The 24,665-nt window shown below is 40.4% G+C and overlaps 1 protein-coding gene across 1 annotated transcript; it reads left to right on the top strand.

Annotated features, from left to right (window-relative positions):
* Positions 1 to 600: 600 nt before the first annotated feature.
* Gjc1 (gap junction protein gamma 1) lies at positions 601 to 24,665 on the top strand. Its single transcript, XM_026408283.2, has 3 exons — positions 601 to 746; positions 20,429 to 20,504; positions 23,167 to 24,665. The coding sequence occupies exon 3, from the start codon at positions 23,187 to 23,189 to the stop codon at positions 24,375 to 24,377; it is 1,191 nt and encodes a 396-aa protein (XP_026264068.1). The 5' UTR covers positions 601 to 746; positions 20,429 to 20,504; positions 23,167 to 23,186; the 3' UTR covers positions 24,378 to 24,665.

Genomic DNA, 24,665 nt, shown 5'->3' with positions numbered 1-24,665 from the left:
TTTTTTTTGATTCTTTAGAGAGAAGTCAGCAATCTGGATTTTAAAATTTTGCAATTAATAGTTTTGGAAAATACCATACTGGCCGAATAAAACTTGTCAGCAAGCCAGCTGCCCAGCCCTCAAGTTATGAACCCCTGAACTAGCCCTTAGGGATTAGTTTCCAGTGCAGGAGTTGGACCTGCAGCAAGTCACCTAGCTATTTAGAGTTTAATTTCTTCTCTAGTCACAAGGGCAAAATGAAAACCTATCCATTTGTACTGTAATGCTCAAATAAACTAATTCCGGAGCATAGGAATTGTGAGACACTGCGCTGTATAAAGTCGTCCTCCATCTCTTTACCAATCAATCCTTCCTTTGTCACGTAGTCTCACTCTGCTTAAAGCATTCCGGGGAATTCTCCGTTTCTCGATAGGCAGTTTTAAACTGGAGAATTCCTACGCATGCAAATTTTAAAACGTACTTCGAATGGGATCCCTGCTGGGATGTAAGGAGTTAAGAGGAAATGGCTTATTAGGGTCTTGCTAATCCAAGAAATCTAGGACCTCAAAAGTCTCTAGATTGCCTCCCAAATCCACGATTCCAAGAAGCTAGGGTGGTTGACTGACCGAGGGCCTGTAAGACCCTCCAGTAACTGTATTGCAGAACTTAGAACGGCCATCAGCATCCCATGGTACGCTGGACCAAGGCCCTGGCAAGGCGCACACAAGACAACTCCGGAGCTCCGTGAACCAACCCGGGATACCCAGGTGAGGCGTGTCCTTACGGTGCCGTTAGTGGCCCTCTCACACTGGAGGCACTGCCGGCTGGGGACCCCCGTCCGCAAATCAAGCTAGAAGACTGAACTGTGGGGGAACGAAGTGTGCTCCCACGCCGGGTCCAGACTCCACACGGGCGGGTCCTACCCGCGCAGTGCCCCCGGTGGGTCCGGGACCGCCCAGGAGCGTGCGCGGACCCAGGAGCGGAAAGTTGGCGCTCGCGCCGCACCCTGTGCGCTCCGGGGCGCCCCCTCCTACTCCAGCGCCACGAGCAGCTCGACCCCCGCTCCCAGGCCGCTGCGGGACGCCCCCGCCCCCACCGCGGCGTGTAGTGCGCAGGCGCTTCCCCGCGGGTCCCGGCGGCGGGAGCGGGAGGCGGCGGCGGCGAGAGCGGCTTCAGCCTCGGTTGGAGACTGAGGCGAAGGCGGCGGCGACAGCGGAGGAGGAGAGGCGAGGGTGGCGGCGAAGGCGATGGCGACGCGGGGCACATGAGGCGGCGGCCGGCGGGACGGGCCGAGGCCCGGCGGAGGAGGCGGCTCCGGGGGATCCCGCCGCCGGGTGAGGGGCGGCCGCAGGGCCGGCTGAGGGGAAGCGGGCCGGGGCGGGGTCCGGGGGAGGCGGGAGAACTCGTGGGGAGCTCGGAGAGGGCCCGAGAAGATCGGGGGCCCGGGGAAGAGCGCGGCCGGAGCCGGGGGGGTGGGGGCGGGAGAGGTGCGTCGCCGAGGGGTTCTTGCCGAGCCGGGAGGGGCGTCGCCGCCCGCGTCCTGCCGCTGCCCCGGGCGCGCCCTCCCTCTTTGTCCACAGGCGCGAGGTTCCCAAATTGGGAGGGAAACGGCCCGGGGACCGGCCCGGAGCCGGGGCGGCGTTGGAGCGCACTTGCGCGGCGCCCGGGCGTGCTCGCAACTCCTCCGAGCGGTTAGGGGCGCAGGGCGGCGCCGGGGCGGTCGGCCACCGCCCGGCGCTTCGCGGGCTGCTCTTTGTCTGCCCGACCGCGGCCCCTGCCATCGCGGCGTGCGGCTTGCGGGTTCGTTTGGCTCCTTGTCTAACATCTCCCCGCACGTCTCCCGCCTCCCTCGGAGGGTTTAGAGGAGGTTTAGCTCGAGGGCTGGAAGCGGGAGAGAGGCGGGCGGGAGGGCTGGGCTAGTCGCCTCTTGATGGATGCGTTTTCTTTACTTAAAAGGACTTTCCCCCACTTCGTGAAACTTTGGAGCATTGCTTTTCGTTGTTTTTTTTTTTTTTTTTTTTTTCTTGAGTCTCCAGATTCAGAATTGAGAGAAGGCGCTAACGCTGTGATTGTGGGCTGGTGGCTGCGCTTGGAGCTTTGAAAGATTTACATGGACTGTGTGGTTTAGAATTTGATTTCTCCCGCTCTTTTTTGGGGGGGAGGGTGGCGTTTGATTGGGATTGTTTTACCTTTGCGAAATAGGAAGGTGTTTTTGTTCGTTGAGAACTGGCAGTGGTACTGATTTCTTTGTGCTTATGCTTCATTTTGTTAGCATCAAGACTAGGTGAAATTGAGCTAACAGGTTAGAATAAGTTCTGGGAAAGTGTTGTCTTGTATGCCTATTAAGTCTGAAAGTATTGTTTATGTTGTGTAACACGTGCATGTGAGTATATATGAAAGTGCTGTAAAACCCAAAAACTATGTTAATAAAGGACTTTTAATTCTCTGATAAACAGAAAACATCTCGAGTACATTAATAGCTGTAGAATAAAAGGATTAATAAATGTAAATTTGGAGTCAAATCCTTTTTCCCCTAAAGAGATTTTGGATGTTATTCAGAATAGAATGCAGAAATAAAAAAAAACCTAATTTCAGAGCTCCTGGCTAAAAATATTTTGAACTGTGATTAAGTTTGCCGATTTGTTTTGGGGAGAGGGAATTTATATTACATTTGCTTTGAATTTCTTAAGCGTTGTATAGTGGCAGAATGAAAGAAACAACGAACTAACTCTTCTGTGCAAAAGGTAAAAAGCTCTGGTAAACAAATCTGTGTCTTGGTTTACTTTGTGCTCTCAGTGCTGTACGCAAAGTACTTTACAAAGAGAATTACTTAGAAATTATGTGGAAGTTTTGTAAATATGTGACCTGATTTGTAGTGGCTTGATATTATTTACTACTTGTCTTAGACTGTTGTGCATTTTTCCAAAGCATTTTAAAAAATTAGCACTTTAACTTAAGCATGTTGTATAATTTGAGAATTGGTTTTCTACTTGTTTAGCTAACCCTCCATGATTATATATTTTTTTCAATTCATGGAGTTTGAATTGATTTTAGCCTTTAATCCAAAGGATTTAATAAATTAACATCTCAAGCACAACAACTGCTCTTATCTTTTGTTAATTAATTTTATATTTGTATAATTTGGCCAAAGGGAAGGAATGCAAGGTTCTGTCTTTGATTATCTACAGCCCCTTGCCTCTCAGCTCCAGGCTTACCCATCAAATCAGTAGTTGGGATCTTAGAATATAAGATATGTAATGAAAATCCAGAGCATCATTCTCTCAATAAATACATAGTGTTTGTTTCTTGCTTAATTCAGTGCAGAGTGATGTGTTCTAAAAAAACTGTTGCTTTATTTGAAGTTCTTATTTCCCTTTTCTTTTTGTGATACTGTGATTTGAACCCAGGAAGATGCTACCACTGAGCTACATCCCCAGCCTTTTTTTGTTTTGTGACAGGGTCTTGCTAAGTTACTGTGGCTAGACTTAAATTCATAATCCTCCTGCCTCAGCTAAGCATGTGCTGTTGTGCCCAGTCCAATGCATCCTATTGGGGGGAGGGTAGTTCTCAGTTTTATTGACTTTTTCTGCTTATGAAAATATTGCATGCTCTTCATTCAGAAAACTTACAAGCTGGGTATGGTGGTGCTCTCCTGTAATCACAGCTGACTTCCAGCTCAGTGGAAGAGAACCCATGTGTTAAATCTTCAGTATTGAACCCCACCCCCAAGAAAAAATTAAATGAGAAAAATGATTTAGAAATAGTTGTTATAGTTAGAAAAGGGTGACCTGAACTAGGATGGGGATAAGAGTCTGACCTTGGTAAATTGTAGAAATGAAACATTGAAGTTCTAGGATTAGAGCCAAGAGAGAGTTCAGTTTGTAAAACTCAATTTAAATTACTTCTGACTATCTCAGTGGAAACCCTGAACAGGTAGCCAGTATTAAAAAAAAAAAAATTCCAGGATCCTGGTGTCTCAGCCTCCCAAGTTTCTGGGATTATAGGCATGTGATACTCAGCCTAGCTCCTTATTCAGTCACATTCAAACTCACGTCCTTCCTCCCTCTCTCCCTCTCTCTCTCTCTCCCTCTCTCCCTCTCTCCCTCTCTCCCTCTCTCCCTCTCTCTCTTTTGTACTCGGGTTGAACCCAGCAGGTCTTTACCACTGAGCTACACTCTCCAACCCTTTTATTTTTTATTTTGAGACGGAGTCTTGCTAGATTGCTGAGGATAGCCTCAAATTTATGATCCTCCTGCCTCAGCCTTCAGAGTCACTGGGATTATAGGTGTGTGGCACCACTCCCAATCCTTATTCACTTTTATTATTATTGTTTAAAGTACTATGAGATATTTGAGACAGGAAAAGTTGTAACGAACACCTGTGAAGAAAACCTGTGAATAGACGAATAAATGAACAGACACAGACATGGTAGAAGCGGACGGACAAGTTGGAGCAGAGCGAAGAAGAGTAGAAGTGAACTCTAAGTTCTGCTCCTGCTTGAGTTTTTTGTATTTAACTCAAAAAAAGTTAAATACCACCATTACCATGACTACATTCTAATTAGTATTTTTTTAACCCTGAGTGCTGGCTGAGGACATTGCTAAGGAGACCAGATAGTGCACCTGCATAGTTATCCTAGTAGCTTCAAGGAGGGGAAACTGCTGGGCATTCCAAGCCTGGGAAACAGGATAAACTTGTGAAGAACATTGCTATGGCAGCTGGGCATCCTGTGATTTTTGCACAGGAGTTTCCTAGTAACCAGGTATATCCTAGTAGCTGGGCATTCTGTGTCTTTGCACAGAAACTTCCTAGTTACCAAGTATGTCACGATCACCAAGTTTGTCAAAGATCCCAATCCCAAACACAGAACTCCTCCAAAAAGTAATGAATTATACTATGATGAATATTTGTGTGTCTACCTTATTCAAGAAAGATGTTATCATTATAGTTGAAGTCCTGTTTTTCTACCTGATTGGGTCTTCTCTCCCATACCCCATTATAGGTCTCCTTATTGAGCTAATCATCAACTTGATTTATTATTCCTTTGCATTTCTTTATATTTTTGTTATATATTTTGCATTTCTTTATATTTGTGTGTATATATATATGTGTGTATAAGCAATATACCATCACCTACTTTTTTATTTTTATTTTTTTTTATAGTACTGGGGATCCAACCCAGGATACTTAACCACTGAGCTACTACCTTTTTATTTTTTTTGTACTGGGATTGAATCCAGGGATGCCCTTCCACTGAGCTACATCCCTCACCCCTGCTCTTTTGAGACAGGCTAAGTTGAATTTGCAATCCTGCTTCATTCAGTCTCCCTGGTCACTGAGATTATAGGTGTATGCCACTGTTCCCAGCTAGAATTGTCCTTTTAAAGTAAATCTAATCAAGCACTTTATCAGAAAACTTACATTGCTTTTCCTTTAAAGCACTGAATCTTTATTTAATGAGGTGTGATTTGACCTTGCCTATTTTTTCCAGCATCATTTATTTTTACATTTTTTCTTACTCTGTGATCTAGCTGTACTGATTTTTATTTTTTTCAATTCCTGTTCCTTGAAAGTTCAAAACTCACCCAAGGGCCCTTGCACATACTATAGCTAATTCCTCTTCTCCTTATTCTTCAGAACCTCCTAAATATCACTTCTGCAGAGAAACCTTTCTCCTCTTCCTAGAGTAGTTTAGAGACCCCTAAAAGATAACTTTTTCTTAAATATTTATTTTTTAGTTGTAGTTGGACACAATACCTTTATTTATTTATTTATTATGTTGTACTGAGGATCAAACCCAGGGTTTTGCATGTGCTAGGTGAGCTGTCTACCACTGAGCCACAACCCCAGCCCTAAAAGATAACTTTTTGTCAGTGCTGGGGATTGAACCCAGGGCCTTGTGCATACAAGGCAAGAACTCTACCAACTGAGCTATACCCCAGCCTTAAAAGATAACTCTTATAGTAACTTTTACTTATTTTTTGTAGGCTTTATCACCACTTAAATTTAATAGCTGGGCACCGTTGTGCATGCCTGTTATCCCAGTTAGTTAGGAGGCTGAGGTAGGAGGATGGCAAGTTTGAGGCCATCCTGGGCAATTTAGTGAGATCCTGTTTCAAAATAAAAAAGCCTGGGGATAGAGCCCAGTGGTAGAACTCAATCCCAGTACATCCCTTGTCAAAAGACTTTAATTATTCCTATAATGTCTATTTCACCATTTCAATTGTCAGTATGTTCTGTAAAGTCAAGAGTAATATCTGTCTAATAGCCAAGTGTCCCTAAGCACCCAGTTTATGTATTCAACAGTTATTTTGGTAGTGCACGCTTATAATCCCAGCAACTCAGGAGGCTGAGGCAGGAGGATCACAGGTTTTAAAGCCAGCCTCAGCAACTTAGCAAGGCCCTAAGCAATTCAGTGAGACCCTGTCTCTAATAAAACCTAAAAAAGGGCTGGGGATGTGGCTCAATGGTTAAGTGCCCCTGAATTCAGTCTCTGGTACCAAAAACTAAAAAAGTGCTGGGAATGAGGCTCAATCCCTGATACCAAACAGTGGGGCTGGGGTTGTGTCAGTAGTAGAGTGCTCGCCTAGAATGTGAAAGGCTCTGGGTTCAATACTCAGTACCACATAAAAAGTAAATGAACAAAATAAAGATATTGTGCCCAACTGCAATTAAAAAATAAATATAAAAATTATTTGAGTGCCTGCTAATATTTTATTTGTAATTATTAGGTGTACTGAAGTACTTTTTTTTTTCCTGAAGTACTTCTTTTTTTTTTAATATATATTTTTTTTAGTTGTAGATGGACATAATACCTTTATTTTGTTTATGTGGTACTGGGGATCAAACCCAGTGCCTCACTGCATGCTAGCCAAGCACTCTACCACTGAACCACAACCTCAGCCCCCTGAAATACTTTTGATAAAGTTTTTTTTTTTGTTGTTTTATTTTGTTTTTGTGGTGTTGGGGATTGAACCCAAGGCTTCATGTATGCTAGGCAAGTTCTCTACCATTGAGCTACACCCTAGCCCCTTATGTTTTTCTGTTACTAGTCTTACATACAAATACAGAGCTGGTTTATTAGTAAATACTTACTGATATAAACTTATTAATAGCCATGACTTGATCGGTTACCATTAATTAATTATTTTGGGATACTGGGGATTTAACCCAGGGGCCTGTGCTACCACACTGCTTGATGTGATGTTTTTAAAAGACCTGATGGAGTGGCTGGGATTGTAGCTCAGTGATAGAGCGCTCAGCGGGGCCCTGGGTTCAGTCCTCAGCACCACATAAAAATAAATAAATGGAATAAAGGTATTATGTCCAACTAAAAAAATTAATATTAAAAAAAAAGAAAACCTGGTTGAGTAGGACATGTTGAAGCATTCCTGTAATCCCAGTGGCTCTGGAGGCTGAGGCAGGAGGATGACAAGATCTAGGCCAGCCTCAACAACTAAGTGAGGCCCTGAGCAACTTAGTGAGACTGTCTCAAAATAAAATAATTTTTTTAAAGGGCTAGGGATGTGGCTCAGTTTTTAAGTGCCCCTGAGTTCAGTCTCTAATGCCAAAAATAAAAAATAAATAAAAAATTGAAAGATCTGATTGACTATCCTATCTAGATTTGTATTAAAAATGCTTTAGTGAGATCTGAAAGGGTCTTTGTTATTGGTGCGTCTAACTTGAATAGTTTGCTTTGACCTCCCATTCCAGTTCAGTTGTAGGTGTTCATGTTTTTTAGAGTGAAAACTTAGTATTCATATAGACTGAGCAGTTCAAGCAGATGTGTACTCTTCACATTCACAGAAGGGAAAGCTTTCCATCTCTCCTGCTTCCTTCTGCTGGGGATCAAACCCAGGTTCTTGTGTATGCTAGGCAAGTACTATACCATTTAGCTATACCATGTGGCCTGCTTGCTTTTGTGTTGAGAAAAATTATTAGGATTGGGGGGGTCTCAATTTTTAAAAAATGGAATTGCATACGTGGCCTTGGATTCCATTTTAGCTATCTTCAAAGCTAAAGTAACAGCTTATTTTGGATTTAAAAAAAAAGCCCATTTTCTGCTATCTATTTAGTATTGCTCTAGGTCTGTTGAGTTTGTACATGGACAATTGTTATCCCAACAGAATAATCCGTGATATGAAGGAGAAAACAGGAAACAATGATTAAGATAGGAAGAATGATTTTGTAATATTTTCACATCAAGTAAACATTTAATAGAACTCACTTGTAAAGGAGACTGGGAAGTTTTTGGTGGCTGTTTTGTTGTGGTGTGGTACTTAACCACTGCCCAGCCCTTTATGTTTTTTATTTTGATACAGGATCTTGCTAAGTTGCCTATGGCCTCAGTAAATTGCTGAGACTGGCCTTGAATTTGAAATCCTGAGTTGCTGAGATTACAGGCATACACCGATGCACCAAGCTTTGGTGGCTGTTTTTTTTTTTTTTTTTGGTATTAGGGATTGAATTCAGGGACACTTGACCACTGAGCCACACCCCCAGCCCTATTTTATATTTTATTTAGAGACAGGGTCTCACTGAGTTGTTTAGCATCTCCCTTTTGTTGAGGCTGGCTTTGAACTTAGTCTTCCTGCCTTAGCCTCCCTAGCTGCTGGGATTCATGCCCCACCACATCTGGCTAGTGGCTATTTTAATAAACAATTTCTCAAAATAAGGCTAACTTCTTCAATGCCAAATGATAATCATCAGGGAATAATGGTAAAAGTGTGTGTTCCAAGGGAATGTTGCATTTGTTAATTTTCTTTGTTGATTCTGTACTATTTTATATTGGGTAGCTAAAGAAATAAGAAGAGCAGCATTGTGAAACTAAGCTGCTATAAGATTATGTCAGAGTACTATCATCTTTCACATATCCTTCCAAATTAAAAATTACCCTCTGGGCTCACCATACTATATTTTACTCCAGAGTGGAATTTTATTTAAGTTCTGTCTTGGATCTCTATATCCATGGGGGTTTAGTAATTATACCAAAGATTCTGTGATGAAGTTGGCATAATATAAATACCAAGATGTGATCTCTAGCAAGATTTGGGTATTATATCTATACTCTTTTGTAGTTTATTACTTAATTAAATCTTTATTAGTGTATGCAAATATTATGAAATTTGTACCTTATCCTACTTTTAAAATTTCTCAAAGGGCTTTTGTTATGAAGTAAAGCTTTGCTGATTTCATCATTGCATGTTTATTGTAGAAGATATTAAAAAACATAAAGATCAAGAAGGTAGATCATCCATAGGCTGCTGTTGATGTTGATGTATTTCTATTCAGACATTAGAGTAATTGACAAAAGAAGGAGAGCAAGGGAGGGGGCTAGAGAGCTAGTAAGAAACAGGCAGATAGGAGTCTAAGTTGATATAACCCTTTTGGAAAATGACTAATCTAAAGTTCACACACCTATGCCTTATGATTGCAGTTCTACTTCTAGATAATCAGTAGAAATGCATACATATGTTTATCAGAAAACATGTGTACAGTGTTTATAGCAGTATTATTTGTACTAACCCCAAACTGCCTGTAAACAGAATTAATAACTTGTGATATGTTTATACAATGGCAATATAATAAAGCAAAGAGAATGAATAGACTAGAGCTAAATGTTCTTTATGTTAGCTACACAAGAGGATCTATTTGTGAATCCTTTTATGTAAAGTTCAAGTGGAAGACAGTCTTTCCTTCTCAGAGGCATTTGGCAATTTCTGGAGACATTTTTGGTTGTCACAAGTGGAAGAGGCCAGGGATGCTACAAAGCATCCTAATTATCCATAATGTCAGTGTCAAGTCTGGCCATGGATTAAACTAATCTACGTTGTTAGAAGTCAGGTTGGTGTTTGCCTTGAATAATAAGGGACATATGGTGGCTCTGGGTAGCTGCTAATGTTCTTTATTTTCTTTTTTTTTGAGAGAGAGAGAATTTTTCAATATTTATTTTTTTGTTTTTGGCGGACGCAACATCTTTGTATGTGGTGCTGAGGATCGAACCCGGGCCGCACGCAAGCCAGGCGAGCGCGCTACCGCTTGAGCCACATCCCCAGCCCATGTTCTTTATTTTCATGCTGGTTACAGGGGTATGCATACTTCATAAAAATTAATTGACCAGTACTCATATTTGTGCATCTTTCTGTGTTTTAGTCTTCAATTGAAAAAAAAATCAGATTGCACATAGAAATCCAGGTTAAAAGAGTCTTTGTTTTATTTATTATTTATTTATTTTTGTAATGCTAGGGATTGAGCTCAGGGCCTTGCACAGGTTAGCAAGTACTCTTCCACTGTGCTATAAAGTCCTAGCACTTTCTTTAATTTTTATTTTATTTTGATACAGGGTCTCATTAAGTTCCCCAGGCTGGCCTGGGACTTGATTCTCCTGCCTCAGCCTCCTGAGTCCCTGGGATTACAGATGAGCAACAACGCTGCCAGTTTAAAGAATTCTTTTGAAAGATAAGATAATGTCAAGCTGATAAAGCCTCACAGCTGGAGCTAATAAACAGCCCCTTTCAGATAGATATTTGTATTGCTTTACCTGGTATGGAGACATTAACATTTTTTAAAAAATTAATTTTATTTAAAGATATAATTCAGACACCATATGTCTTGCTGATTTAAATTGCACAGTTCAGGCCTCAGCAACCTTAGTGAGACTTAGAGAACTTAATGAGAACAACTTAATGAGAATTTAATGAGAATCTGTTTCTAAATAAATTTAAAAAACTGGTACTTAGTGATAAAGTACCCCCTGGTTTCAATCCCCAGTACCAAAAAATAAAATAAATAAATAGCACACTTCGATCTTTTTTTTTTTTAATGTTTATTTTTTAGTTGTAGGTGGACACAATACCTTTATTTAATTTTTATGTAGTGCTGAGGATCCAACCCAGTGCCCCACGCATGCTAGGCAAGCACTCTACCTCTGAGCCATAACCCCTAGTCCTCAACGTTTTTTAATATGTTCACAAAGTTATATAGTCATCACCAAAATTAATTTTAGAATATTTTGGTTCCTCCAAAAAAAAAAACTTCATACCCATTAGCAGTCACTTCCCATTCTTCTTCATCCTACCCAGGTCTAAGCAACCACTAATCTACTTTTTTTCTATAATCATACACATTTGAATTTTATGTACTCTGTTATTAAAAAAATTTTAAAAATGTGTAATGATTGTATATTTGATTATAGAGGTTATGCCATAAATCTTAGAGTAAATACACTATGTTTATTTAGGATAAATTACTAGATGTGACATTACTGATTAAAGAATAACTTTTTTTTTTTTTTTTTTTTTGGTACCAGGGATTGAATCCAGGAGTGCTTAACTGAGCCACATCCTCAGCCCTTTTTTGTATTTTATTTAGAGACTGGGTCTCACTAAATTGCTTAGGGCCTCACTAAGTTGCTGAGGCTGGCTTTGAACTTGCAATCCTCCTGCCTCAGGCTCTGGAGCTACTAGGATTGCAAATGTACACCACTTTGCCTGGCAGAATATATACATTTTAAGTTATCCTGCCCCACACCAGGTAGTGGTGACTGAACCCAGGGCACTGTATCCCTGAGCTACATCCCCAGCCCTTTTTATTTATTTTTTATTTTTTTTAATATTTATTTTTTAGGTGTAGATGGACACAACACAATGCCTTTTATTTTTATGTGGTGCTGAGGATGGAACCTGGGTCCCACCCATGCAAGGCCAGCGCTCTACTGCTGAGCCACAATCCCAGCCCCCCTTTTTATTTTTTATTTTGGGATAGGGTCTCACTAAGTTGTGTAGGCTGGCTTTGAATTTGCCATCTTCCTGCCTCAACCTCTAGGGTTACAGTAGTGTCCACCATGCCTGGCTTAAAGTTATTGATAATCAATATTATCAAGATATCTTCCAGTAAGGTTGGAATAGGTTGCATTCAACACTCCCATATTATGGCGGGGTTTTTTTTTTTTTTTTAAGAACTTTTGTATTGTAAACCTAGTCATATTAGAAATATACATTTATTCTTATCTTAGACATGTCTAGTTTCCTAGACTGAGCATTATTCAGATCATTTGGTTAGACTTCAGCTTAGGCTGTTTTGGACATGTGAGTCAATACTGTCCTTTTTACGTGAAGACAGTTCCACTTTTGAGACATTATGAATGAATACATTATTCCAGATTCCCCATACTTCTCCAGCTGGTTCCTGAATGTTCTTAAATTCAAGTAGAATGGCTTTTTGCCAGTACAGATTGGCACTTCAACCCACAATGGTGTTTTATTTCCTTGTTGGTTGATAGAGCCAAGATTTCAAACTACTCTAGGAGGTTTTATAATTTCATTCACTATAAATTATATTTTTGTGTTTCTCAGATATTGTCCATAACCAGAAGCTCTTTTGAAAACAAGTGTATTCATGTTTATAATACATAGATTACTGTTTGCTGGTTAGCTGCCACAATGCTTTTGCATAGAAATGTCACCAGCTAGTTATTAAACATCTATTATCATTCATGTGGAATTAACTTCTACTTAAAATGTTCCAGTTAAACAAAACTTCATTGTAAACCCTTTAATTGATTTCATTTCTGCGCATAAAGCAGACTCATTCAGGGATGTGAGTCACTAGTGTGATTCTTAGTGGATTGCTCAGCTCACAATCTGAGATACACAGTTAATACTTAACTTTAGAATCATGTTTCAGTCCATATTAAAATTTTTAGTTTAATCTCATTACAGATTTTGGGATGATTGTTTAGAAAATATCTTTTTGAACATTTGACATCTTGCTGAGTACAGTGATGCATGCCTATAATCAACGGTTCCGGAGGCTGAAACAGGAAGATTGCAAGTTCAAAGCCAGCCTCCACGATTTAGTGAGGCCCTGGACAACTCAGCAAGACTCTGTCTCAAAAATAAAAAGATAGAGATGTGCCCAGTGGTTGAGTGCCCCTGGGTTCAATCCCTGGTACCAAACAGAAAGAAGATTTGACATCTTATTATTGTTTAATTTCACTCTTTGCTTCCTTCCTGCCCCTAGGGAGCAGAATTCCACATAATAGTTCAGTTTTATGAATTTTACTGTGCTGGAAATAATTTCATCAAATTTTTACTCAAGGACCTTTAAAATCCTCTAATTTGATATTCTCCATTCATTTCACAAATGAAAATATGGAAAGGAAGAATTTGCTCCTGCAGTACCTGAATCACATTCCAGAATTAAAATATTTGTGGTTTAGTGTAAAATTTGCTCTCAGTGTTATAAAATTTAAGATTAAGAATCATGGGCTGGGGATGTGGCTCAAGCGGTAGCGCGCTCGCCTGGCTTGCATGCAGCCCGGGTTCGATCCTCAGCACCACATACAAACAAAGATGTTGTGTCCACCGAAAACGAAAAAAATAAATATTAAAATTCTCTCTCTCTCTCTCTCTCTCTCTCTCTCTCTCTCTCTCTCTCTCTCCTCCCTCCCTCCCTCCCTCCCTCCCTCCCTCCCTCTCCTAGGACTGGGGATATAGCTCAGTCAGTAGAGTGCTTGCCTTGTATGCACAAGGCCCTGGGTTCAATCCCTAGCACCATAAATAATAATAATAAGAAGAATCACTCTAATATATGGGCTAGGATTGTGGCTCTGTGGTAGAGTGCTTGCCTTGCACACGTGAGGCACTGGGTTTCATCTCAGCACCACATAAAATAAATAAATTATAAAACAAAGGTATTGTGCCCATCTACAAAATTTTTTTTAAAAAAAGAAAATATAAACAAAAAAAAGAAATCCCACTCCTAATAGGAAGCTACATTTTTGAGATTTTAAAATGTAGCTACCTATCATGGGGTTTTGGGTGGGATTTTTTTTTGTTTTTATTTTATTTTTTCTGTTGTAGATGGGCACAATACCTTTATCTTATTTATTTGTTATTTTTATGTGGTGCTGAAGATTGAACCCAGTGCCTCACATCTGTTAGACAAGTACTCTATCACTGAGCTACAACTCCAGCCCACATTTTGGGTTTTTAATTATAAGATTAAATTTGACTGTCATCCATTTGCATTTGGTTGTTACACTTTTACAAAACATATGGAACACCACTACAAGTTTTAAACCTGGTGCTGAGGATTGAACTCAGGGCTGCATATGCACTAAATAAGTGCTCTACCTCTGAGCTACATCCCTAGTCCCACTTTAAACATTTTTATTTCCTGATTTTTATAGTTAAGTGACCATTAAAACTTGATGTTCATTTAACTATAAGGCAGAATAGGAAGCACCAGGAATTGTGTCTGCCTACCTAGGTAGCAGTTACTCTTGCAGAACCTAGCTGATTTAACTGTTTTGGAACTCTGGGGTGTGTGTGTGTGTGTGTGTGTGTGTGTGTGTGTGTGTGTGTGAGTGTGTGTGTGTGATGTCTTTGCTTGTACACATGCACACATGTTTTACTGAGGATTAAATCCAGAGCCTTGGAACATGCTAGATAAGTGCTCTACCATTGTTTCATATCCTCAGCCTCTCTGTCTGTTGAAAGCTTTTGTCTTCCAGGAAAGGTTTGGGAGTTAATTTTTATCAATGTAAGCTCTTAGCACACTGATAGCTATCCATCCTCTACTGTTGTGTCTGGCTGCATGTGCTTGTGTTCCTGAAGTAACCCACTGATCAGAAGAGCACCCTGGACAAGCATGCCTTAATCCCAGGGACTCAGGAGGCTGAGTCAGGAGGAGCGCAAGTTCAAAGTCAGCCTCCTCACCTTAGTGAGACCCTGTCACAAAATGAAAAATAAAAAGGGCTGGTAGTGTAGTTCAATAGTAAACCATCTCTGAGTTCAATCCCAAGATCCCCAGTTAAATACCCACACTCCATGCCCCTGCAAAAAAATTGAAGAGAAATTAAAGCATTCCCAGATATACAAGTTGAGGGAGTTTGTTCGTGCTAGGTCTGTCCTGCATGAAATGCTCAAGGGAGTTTTGGAAGGTGAAATGAAATGACGATAAACAGTAATATGAAGCTATATGAAGAAGTAAAGATCTTAATAAAGGTGAGAACATGGGCAATTATAAGAGCTAATATTATAACAGTTGTTTATAACTCCACTTTTGGCAGGGGTGAGTACTGGGGATTGAACTTAGAAGCATTTGGCAACTGAGCCACATCCCCAGCCCTATTTTGTATTTTATTTAGAGGCAGGGTCTCACTGAGTTACTTAGCACCTTGCTTTTGCTAAGGCTGGCTTTGAACTTGTGATTCTTCTATCTCAGCCACCTGAGCCACTGGGATTACAGGCATGCACCATCATACCTGGCCACTTTTTTTTTCATTCATATATATATATATATATATATATATATATATATATATATATATTTAAAGAGAGAGTGAGAGACAGAGAGAGAATTTTTTTAATATTTATTTTTAGTTTTCAGCAGACACAACATCTTTGTTTTTTGTATGTGGTGCTGAGGATCAAACCCAGGCTGCACGCATGCCAGGCGAGTGCATGCGTGCAGTTACCGCTTGAGCCACATCCCCAGCCCTCTATATAATTTTTTAAGACTTCCCCCACCCCCAAATTTCAGCACAAGACAGTCAGACTTCAAATAACTGAATGATCTGTGCAAATTATATAAACTTTCAGAAGCTTAATTCCTTATCCTTTTTAAAAATTTTTTTTTGGTAGTTGTAGATGGACAGCATACCTTCATTTTATTCATTTTTATGTGGTGTGGAGGATTGAACCCAGTGCCTCAAGATATTCTAGGCAAGCACCCTGCCACTGAGCTGTAGTCCCAGCCTGACTTACTTATCTTTATAATGGTTCTAATAATAGAATCTACCAGCACCACCACCACACAGACATACACACACACACACACACACACAAAGTGATGATGCTACCATTCATTAAAGAAATCAGTGGTTCTTTATTTCAGAAGGAAAATTACCCTTCCTCCATTTTATGAGATGCTAGGGTTAAATTATTATACACATTTATACAAAAAGAATATGTATAGTGATTAGTCAGTTTTCTGTTACTGTAACAAGATACCTGAGGCAGCCTACTTTTAAAGAAAACAGGTTTATTTAGCTCACAGTTTTGGAGTTCAGGGACATGGCATCAGCTTCTGCTTGTCTCCACTGAAGCCTTATGGTGGAAGGTATAATGGCAAGAGCCCACATGGGATCAGGAGATATCATTGCCAAACAGGAAACCAGAGAGATTCAGGAGTTAGGCTCAGTCTTTTATAATTCTCCCCTTCCCAAGAATGTGGGAGACCAACATTCTCTTCTGCGAGCAGTGCCCCCAAAGAATTCCCAATAGGCTACACTAAGGAAAGCCTCCAATATGTGAAGGTTAGGGGGTACACTGGAACCAAAATAAATAGTAAGTATAAGCCAGTTTTACCAATAAACTCCTTTGTAAGTTAGTAACATTTTACACTTGGAAAAACTATTCATATAGTCAGGAAATAATGAATAAACAAACCTTTTTTTTTTTTTTTTAAACTGGGACTTGAATCCAGGGGTGCTTAACCACTGAGCCACATACCCAGCCCTTTTTATTTATTTATTTTTTATTTGGAGATAGGGTCTTGCTAAGTTGTTAGAGCCTCACTAAATTGATGAGGCTAGCCTCGAACTTCCTCCTGATTCAGCCTCAAAGTCACTGTGATTACAGGTGTGCCTCATCATGCCTAGTTAACCAAAACACTTTTTTTTTTAGTTGTAGGTGGACACAATACCTTTGTTTATTTTTATATGGTGCTGAGGATTGAACCCAGTGACTCATATGTGCTAGGCAAGCTCTCTACCACTGAGCTATGACTCCAGCCCCTAACCAAAACATTTTTAAAGGGCTGTGATTGGGGTTTATATTAGTTTCCTTTAATGTTATTGCCCCCCACCAAGAATTGTATTAAGGCCGGGCATGGTGGCACATGCCTGTAAATCCCAGCAGCTCTGGAGGCTGAGACTGGATAATTTCGAATTCAAAGCCAGCTTGAACAATGTCAAGGTGCTAAGCAACTCAGTGAGATTCTGTCTCTAAATAAAATACAAACTAGGGCTGAGGATGTGGCTCAGTGGCTGAGTGCCCCTGAGTTCAGTCCCCAGTACCCCCACCCCCCAAATAAAAGTATTAATAAAAATAAAAGGAGGGCTGGGGTCATGGCTTGGCAGGGTGCTTGCCTCACATATATGAGGCACTTGGTTCGATCCTCAGCACCACATGAAAATGAATCAATAAAATAAAAATATTATGTTTATGTATAACTAAAAAATATTTTAAAGAAAGAAAATGAAATTAACCTTTTATATCCCATATATCAGAAGACCTGATATACAGATTACCCGCTTCCCTGGGACATTTTGTAGTCAACAACATGAACTGCAGGAAAACTACTCCACAGACATTTCAGGGTGTGTGTATCTGATGCTGTGCCTCTTAGGAAAGCCCATGGAAAACCAGGCTACAAAGGTTCCACATTTTTGTAAGCTTACAGTTTAACCAACGTGTAATCCTTACCTCTGGGTGTGTTAAAATAGCTGCCTTAAAAATTATGTAACTTTCAGAAAAATTTTTCATCAATTCTTCTCAACAAAAGTTGAATTATTATATGAGATGCTGAATTGTTGAATAAAATTTTCGGCAGCAGTATTTATTGGAAAAGGTCCTCATTGGTTTGAGGATGTGGCTTAGTGGCAGAGCACCTGCTTGCCTAGCATACATAAGGGCCTGGGTTTAATCCCCAACATACACACACACACACACACACACACACACACACACACAAATTAATTTGTCAATGTGGTTGCATGTATAAAGGATGAGTTTTTAACTATTGTATTTTTTAATTTTTGTCTTATTTGGTATTAAATTGAATTTTAGGCTAGAGGGGAAAATGCTTTATGAATGGTATTTGGGGATCTGGACTTGTAGGGAGTTTGTGGATGTGAATCATTATGGAGTTCTGTTATAAACCTGGTTTACATTACCATTTAAAGATTGCACATTATTCAAACCCAGGCAAGCACTCCACCATTGAGCTACAACCCTAGCCCGTATTATTCAAATTTTAAAACTGTTTAATTGTTGACATACAAATGATAATTTTTTGGTATGGTTCCAAATGTATGTTGAAGAAATAGTAAGACAATTGTATTATAAATGGTGGAAGGTAAAGAGATGTAAAAGGAAATAACTTCTATGTTGCACTTGAAATATAAAAATGATGACACCAACAATAAACTAAAATAAAGATTGCATATTATTAAGCCAACGTGGTAGCGCACACTCCTATAATCCCAGGGTTTGGGAGGCTGAGACCGGAGGATTGTGAGTTTAAAGCCAACTTCAGCAAAATTGAGGCACTCAGCATCTCAGTGAGACCCTGTCTCTAAATAAAATACAAGGGCTGGGGATGTGGCTCAAGCGGTAGCGCGCTCGCCTGGCATGCGTGCTGCCCGGATTGATCCTCAGCACCACACACAGAACAAAGATGTTGCATCTGCCGGTGACTAAAAAATAAATATTTAAAAAATTCTCTCACTCTCTCACTCTCTCTTTAAATAAATAAATAAAATACAAAATAGGGCTGGGGATGAGGCTCAGTGGGTGAGTGCTCCTGAGTTCAATCCCCAGTACCCCACCCCCACCCCCACCCCCTGCAGAAAAAGATTGCACATTATTTACTTCTTGTTTTGTGGTTTTATAACTTTATGTATTCAGTAAGAGGAGAAGTGGGCTCAGTTGAAGATCAGGGGTAGAGATGGGAGCTGTACTTGAGTTATGTGGTAAGTTCATTTTTGTGTCAGATTATATATTTGTTTGTTTATTTATTTATTCGGGTATTGAATTCAGGGATATTTTACTACCGAGCTATATCCCCAGCATTTTTTAAAAAGTTTTTTAGAACTTTATTTTATGTACAAAGAACTAGCATGTTCTCTTTCATTGGGTGGCTGACTTGGGCAATCCATTCGAGGAAGGTCACTTGGTCCAACTTAATGGAGCCTACATCCTTTGACCAAAACACTGTCGGCACATGCTGAGTCAGGATTTCTGGATCAGACCATGCCTGTTTGAGCATATGCAACAAGAGCAAGAACCCTGGCTGAATTTTCACCGGTGGCTCTGAGAATTTTTTAATATTTATTTTTTAGTTTTCGGTGGACACAGCATCTTTATTTTACTTTTATGTGGTGCTGAGGATCGAACCTAGCACCCCGCACATCCCAGGTAAACGCGCTACCGCTTGAGCCACATCCCTAGCCAGTGTATGTAAATCTTGAGTATGCATTCTATATAGATGCCTTCACTTTCTCTTTTTTATTGATGTTTTGGAAATTGTTCTAGGATTTGTTTGTTTCCTGTATTTCAAAAAAAGAATAACTTTTGCTGGGGATGTGGCTCAGTGGTAGAGCTCTTGCTGGCCTGTGTGAGGCCCTTGGGTTTGATCTCTAGCCAGAAAAAAAAGAAAAGAAAGGCAAAACAAGTCTTACAAACAAACAAGAAAAAAATCAACTCTATTCCTACGAATATATGACACTCAGGGATTGTTTTTAATTTGTTAAATTAAGCAACAGTAATGAACAGTTATGGACGACTTGACCATAGCTGTTAAGAGTTAGCAGAACTTGATAATGACCAATAATTCATCCTGGAGTTTTGTGGAGGTTTTTTGTTTTGTTTTTTAATTTTCTTTATGCTTTTATTTTATTTATTTATTTTTTTCTGTGATGCTGAGGGTCTAACCCAGGGCCTTGCACTTGGTAGGGGAGTGCTCTACTGCTGAGCCACAACCCCAGCCCCGCCCCCTTTTTGTTGTTGTTTTGGTTTTTTTTTTAGCAAAATATTTCTATTTAAGTATAGGTGTGTGGTTTTAATTGATTTATTTGTTCAGTGTTGTTGAGTTCTACATGTTTGCTGAAATAGATTCCATTATGTATAGCAAAATAAACGTTTTGTTTTTTAATCACTGTACAGATTGCAGGTGTTTTCTTTCTCTTTGTGAGCAGTTGAATCTGTAAATCACCTCCTGTGGAGACCAGTGTCCCAGTGACTGATCCAGCTGTTGGGTGTTATAGATGAACAATTTGCTCCTACTTGGCTGCTTCAGGGAATAGGGCACGCAGGGTGAAGAATTTTGCTAGGCCCTTAGGAACCGGTTTCAGTTTGCTTGGATTCTTTTTTGGCTTTTTGTTATAGGTGCCAGAGTTTTCACAAATGACTCATCTTCCTCTCAGATATTCTTAGGCTGCAGTGATTTAAGAATCTTTGGGTCACTGTTACATAGTTTCTCCTACCACATGGATTGTGGGGGATAAAGTAGTCATATTGAAAGTCAAACCTGTTTCCATCTCATTCTGAGTGATTCCTGTGGTACATAGAAAACTTTGTTTCTTCCTGAAAAATGGTGTTTTAGTGATTCATTGTTTTCTGTGGGCGGAAGTTTATCACCTACTCTTCTTTTTCCCTTCCAGAGGGAATTTGGGAAAGTTGCAAGCAAAACATCATTTCTCAAAGAAGATTTTGGGTAACAGAAGTTCTGCATAACAGGTAAAGTGCATTTAAACTTCTTTGGTGGTGCTGACAAATCACCTATAATCTGCAGAAGTAAACTGAAAGAGCAGGGAGAGAAAGTTGAAAAGTTAAATCTACTTTGTGTCAGGAGTTGTCAGGGACTTGTTACATATATTTCACCTATATGTTTTTAACCTAGATTTCCCCCCATCCCCTCCCTTGGTACTGGGGATTGAACCCAGGGGCATTTAACTACTAAGTCACATCCCCTGCCCTTTATTATTTATTTTGAGACAGAGTCTCACTGAGTTGCTGAGGGCCTTACTAAGTTGTTGAGGCTGGTTGAACCTCACACTCCTCCCAAGCAAGTGGCTCTGGAGGATGAGGCAGGAGATTCACAAGTTCAGAGCCAGCCTCAGCAAAGTAGTAAGGCTACTCGCAATTCAGTGAGACCCTGTCTCTAAATAAAATACAAAAAGGGCTGGGAATCTGGCTCAGTGGTTAAATGCCCCCTAGGTTCAATCCCAGGCATTTAAAAAATCTTAGAATAAAACTATCCTTTAAAATGTGTTTTAAATGGATTTATTAATTGGTTTATTATACCAGGGATACTGAGCCAAATCCCCAGCATTCCCCTCCTTTTAAATTTTTGAGACAGTTAAGTTATTGAGGCTGGCCTTGAAATTGTGATCCTCCTGCCTCAGCCTCTCAAGTGGCTGGGATTAGAGGTGTGTACCACCACGCCCAGCAGCAAACTTGTTTTTATATCTTTCATTTAAAAAATACAGATATAGGGCTGGGGATGTGGCTCAAGTGGTAGCGCGCTTGCCTGGCATGCGTGCGGCCCGGGTTCGATCCTCAGCACCACATACCAACAAAGATGTTGTGTCCGCCAAGAACTAAAAAATAAATATCAAAATTCTCTCTCTCTCTCTCTCTCTCTCCTCTCTCACTCTCTCTTTAAAAAAAAATTAAAAAAAAATAAAAAATACAGATATAATAAAGGGGTTATAAAATTTGTTGCAGAGTATTCATTGTGGTCTTTTAATTAAAATTAGAATCTGTTCTGCTGTTCCATCCAGCTAGGGAATGTCTTTCTAGTTCCTTTCTCTCTGTTGTTTTAGTCCATGATCATTTCCAGTTGTTTGCAGCTGTACCATCTCCTTAATTCCTTTCAACACTTGTCAGCTGGTCCAAAATTTAAGCTTCCTAATAAGCTCCCTGTTAACTAGAAGTCCAGCCCAAAGGTCTCCTTTATGTTCTGAGAGATATTCCCTTGTGATTGGATTGGAATAGCTGTATGCACTTTTTTTTTTTCCTTTTTGTGGTGTTGGGCATTGGACCCAGGGCTGCTCTACCACTGAGCTAGATATCCAACCCTTATTTATTCATTTATTTTTTTATCATGATTATTATTTTTTTGGTACCAGGGATTGAACTTAGGGGCACTTAAACGCTGAATCACATCCCTGACCCTTTTTATTTGTATTTTATTTAGAGACAGGATCTCACTTAGTGGCTTAGCACCTCATTAAGTTGCTGAGGCTGGCTTTGCACTCGAGATCTTTCTGCCTCAGGCTTCCTAGCCACCAGGATTATAGGTTTGCGCCACTGCACCTAACTAATCCTTTTTATTTTCTTGACTCACTAAGTTGCTCAGGCTGACCTCAAACTTGCCAGCCCTCCTACCTCAGCCTCCCAAGTCGCTGGGATTATAGGTGTCCACCACTGCATCTGCTGCATCTGGCTGCATTCTTTTTTTTTTTTTTTTTTTTTTGTCCACACTTTTTATTGGTGTGTTCTAATTGTACATGATGATGGGACTTGTTGTTACATTTTTATACATGCACACACTATAACAATATAATTTGTCTAATATCACTCCCTAGCATGTCCCCCCCCATCACCTTTCACTCCTTTGTATTATTTCTTATCTGTATCTCAGAAAGTTCTGAAGGTCTCATGAAATAATAATACATGTCAAAAACCCAATGTGCTACGTCTGAGAAATATATCTCAGTTAATGAGACCTACAATCATAATTATTATTTGTGGGGTTTTTTTGTATTTTTAAAAATGTCTCAGTTGTTGATGGACCTTTATTTTATTCATTTATTTATATGTGGTACTGAGAATCGAACCCAGTGCCTCACACATGCTAGGCAAGTGAGCCACAACCCTAGCCACTTTACTGCATTTTTATTGTTGTTTGTTGTTGTTATTATTATTTGTGCTGTGGATCAAACCCAGAGCTTTTTGCATGCAAGGCAAGTGTTCCATCACTTAAGTATATCCCAGCCCCACAATTTTATTTTATAAACCGAGGAAGACGTGAAAGTCCAAAAGTTCTTTTGGACTGAGGTGAATAAATTATCCTGTCTAAAGGTGGTAAGAATGAGGTGTTTTAAATGGATTTGCCTGCTGCTTGGATATAATGTTATTTACTACAACATTTGTTCTAGTATTAGCCTTGTAGTTAGATTTTGAGTATGTACAGAAGTGGTATCTAGCAATATCATGAATTGAAATTTACATTGTCAGTATTTTAATAGTCGTTGGGGTTTGGGTGTAACTCAGTGGTAGAGTGTGAGCTTAACATGAGCATAACCCTGGGTTTAATCCCCCACACCAATAAGGGGAATAAAAATATTTTAATATTTGTTGTTTTTTTTTCCCATGATATTTTCCACTTTATCAGGACAAACCAAGTTTATCACCATGAGTTGGAGCTTCCTGACTCGCCTGCTAGAGGAGATTCACAACCATTCCACATTTGTAGGGAAGATCTGGCTCACTGTATTGATTGTGTTTCGGATTGTCCTAACAGCTGTAGGAGGAGAGTCCATCTATTATGATGAGCAAAGCAAATTTGTGTGCAACACAGAACAGCCAGGCTGTGAGAATGTCTGCTATGATGCCTTTGCACCACTCTCCCATGTGCGGTTCTGGGTGTTCCAGATCATTCTGGTGGCCACTCCCTCGGTGATGTACCTGGGCTACGCTATTCATAAGATTGCCAAAATGGAGCATGGTGAGGCGGACAAGAAGGCGGCTCGGAGCAAACCCTATGCTATGCGTTGGAAACAGCACCGGGCCCTGGAAGAAACAGAAGAGGACCATGAAGAGGATCCCATGATGTATCCAGAAATGGAATTAGAAAGTGAAAAAGAAAATAAAGAGCAGAGCCAACCGAAACCCAAGCATGATGGCCGACGACGGATTCGGGAGGATGGGCTCATGAAAATCTATGTACTACAGTTGCTGGCAAGGACCGTGTTTGAGGTGGGTTTTCTGATAGGGCAATATTTCCTGTATGGCTTCCAAGTCCATCCATTTTATGTGTGCAGCAGACTTCCTTGCCCTCATAAAATAGACTGCTTTATTTCTAGACCCACTGAAAAGACCATCTTCCTTCTGATAATGTATGGTGTTACAGGCCTCTGCCTATTGCTTAACATTTGGGAAATGCTTCATTTAGGGTTTGGGACCATTCGAGACTCACTAAACAGTAAAAGAAGGGAACTTGAAGATCCGGGTGCTTATAATTATCCTTTCACTTGGAATACACCATCTGCTCCCCCTGGCTATAACATTGCTGTCAAACCAGATCAAATCCAGTACACCGAATTGTCCAATGCTAAGATCGCCTATAAGCAAAACAAAGCCAACATCGCCCAGGAGCAGCAGTATGGCAGCCACGAGGAGCACCTCCCAGCTGATCTGGAGACTCTGCAGCGGGAGATCAGAATGGCTCAGGAACGCTTGGATCTAGCAATCCAGGCTTATAATCACCAAAACAACCCCCATGGTCCTCGCGAAAAAAAGGCCAAAGTGGGGTCCAAAGCTGGGTCCAACAAAAGCAGTGCTAGTAGCAAATCAGGGGATGGGAAGACCTCCGTCTGGATTTAATCTTTGCTGGGCTTAAAACTTGGGCTTTTCATAGTTTATGGTAAGCAACGGCTCACTGAATAATGACTTCCATTGAGTAAACATTTGGCTCTGGTTATCTTCAGGGATGCTGTTGGCTCATGATCCAAACTCAGGGGACTCTGAAGGTGGGGCTGGGATGAGTGGGGAAAGGGAAACACAGTGTTCCAGGGCACATGTTCTCAGCAATAATACAGTTGCAGAACTTTGCATTTGTGTCTTCCAGATCCAGAGAAGAACAGATATATTTAAATCATTCTTGTTGAACAG

The sequence above is a fragment of the Urocitellus parryii genome, chromosome 7 (assembly GCF_045843805.1).
Source record: "Urocitellus parryii isolate mUroPar1 chromosome 7, mUroPar1.hap1, whole genome shotgun sequence".
Taxonomy (NCBI): Eukaryota; Metazoa; Chordata; class Mammalia; order Rodentia; family Sciuridae; genus Urocitellus; species Urocitellus parryii.
The sequence above is the reverse complement of the archived record's forward strand: the minus strand, read 5'-3'. Positions and strand labels throughout refer to the sequence as shown.

Excerpts from the sequence above, each read along its gene's own strand:
- Gjc1 (XM_026408283.2), top strand. The coding sequence starts at position 23,187 with ATGAGTTGGAGCTTCCTGACTCGCCTGCTAGAGGAGATTCACAACCAT.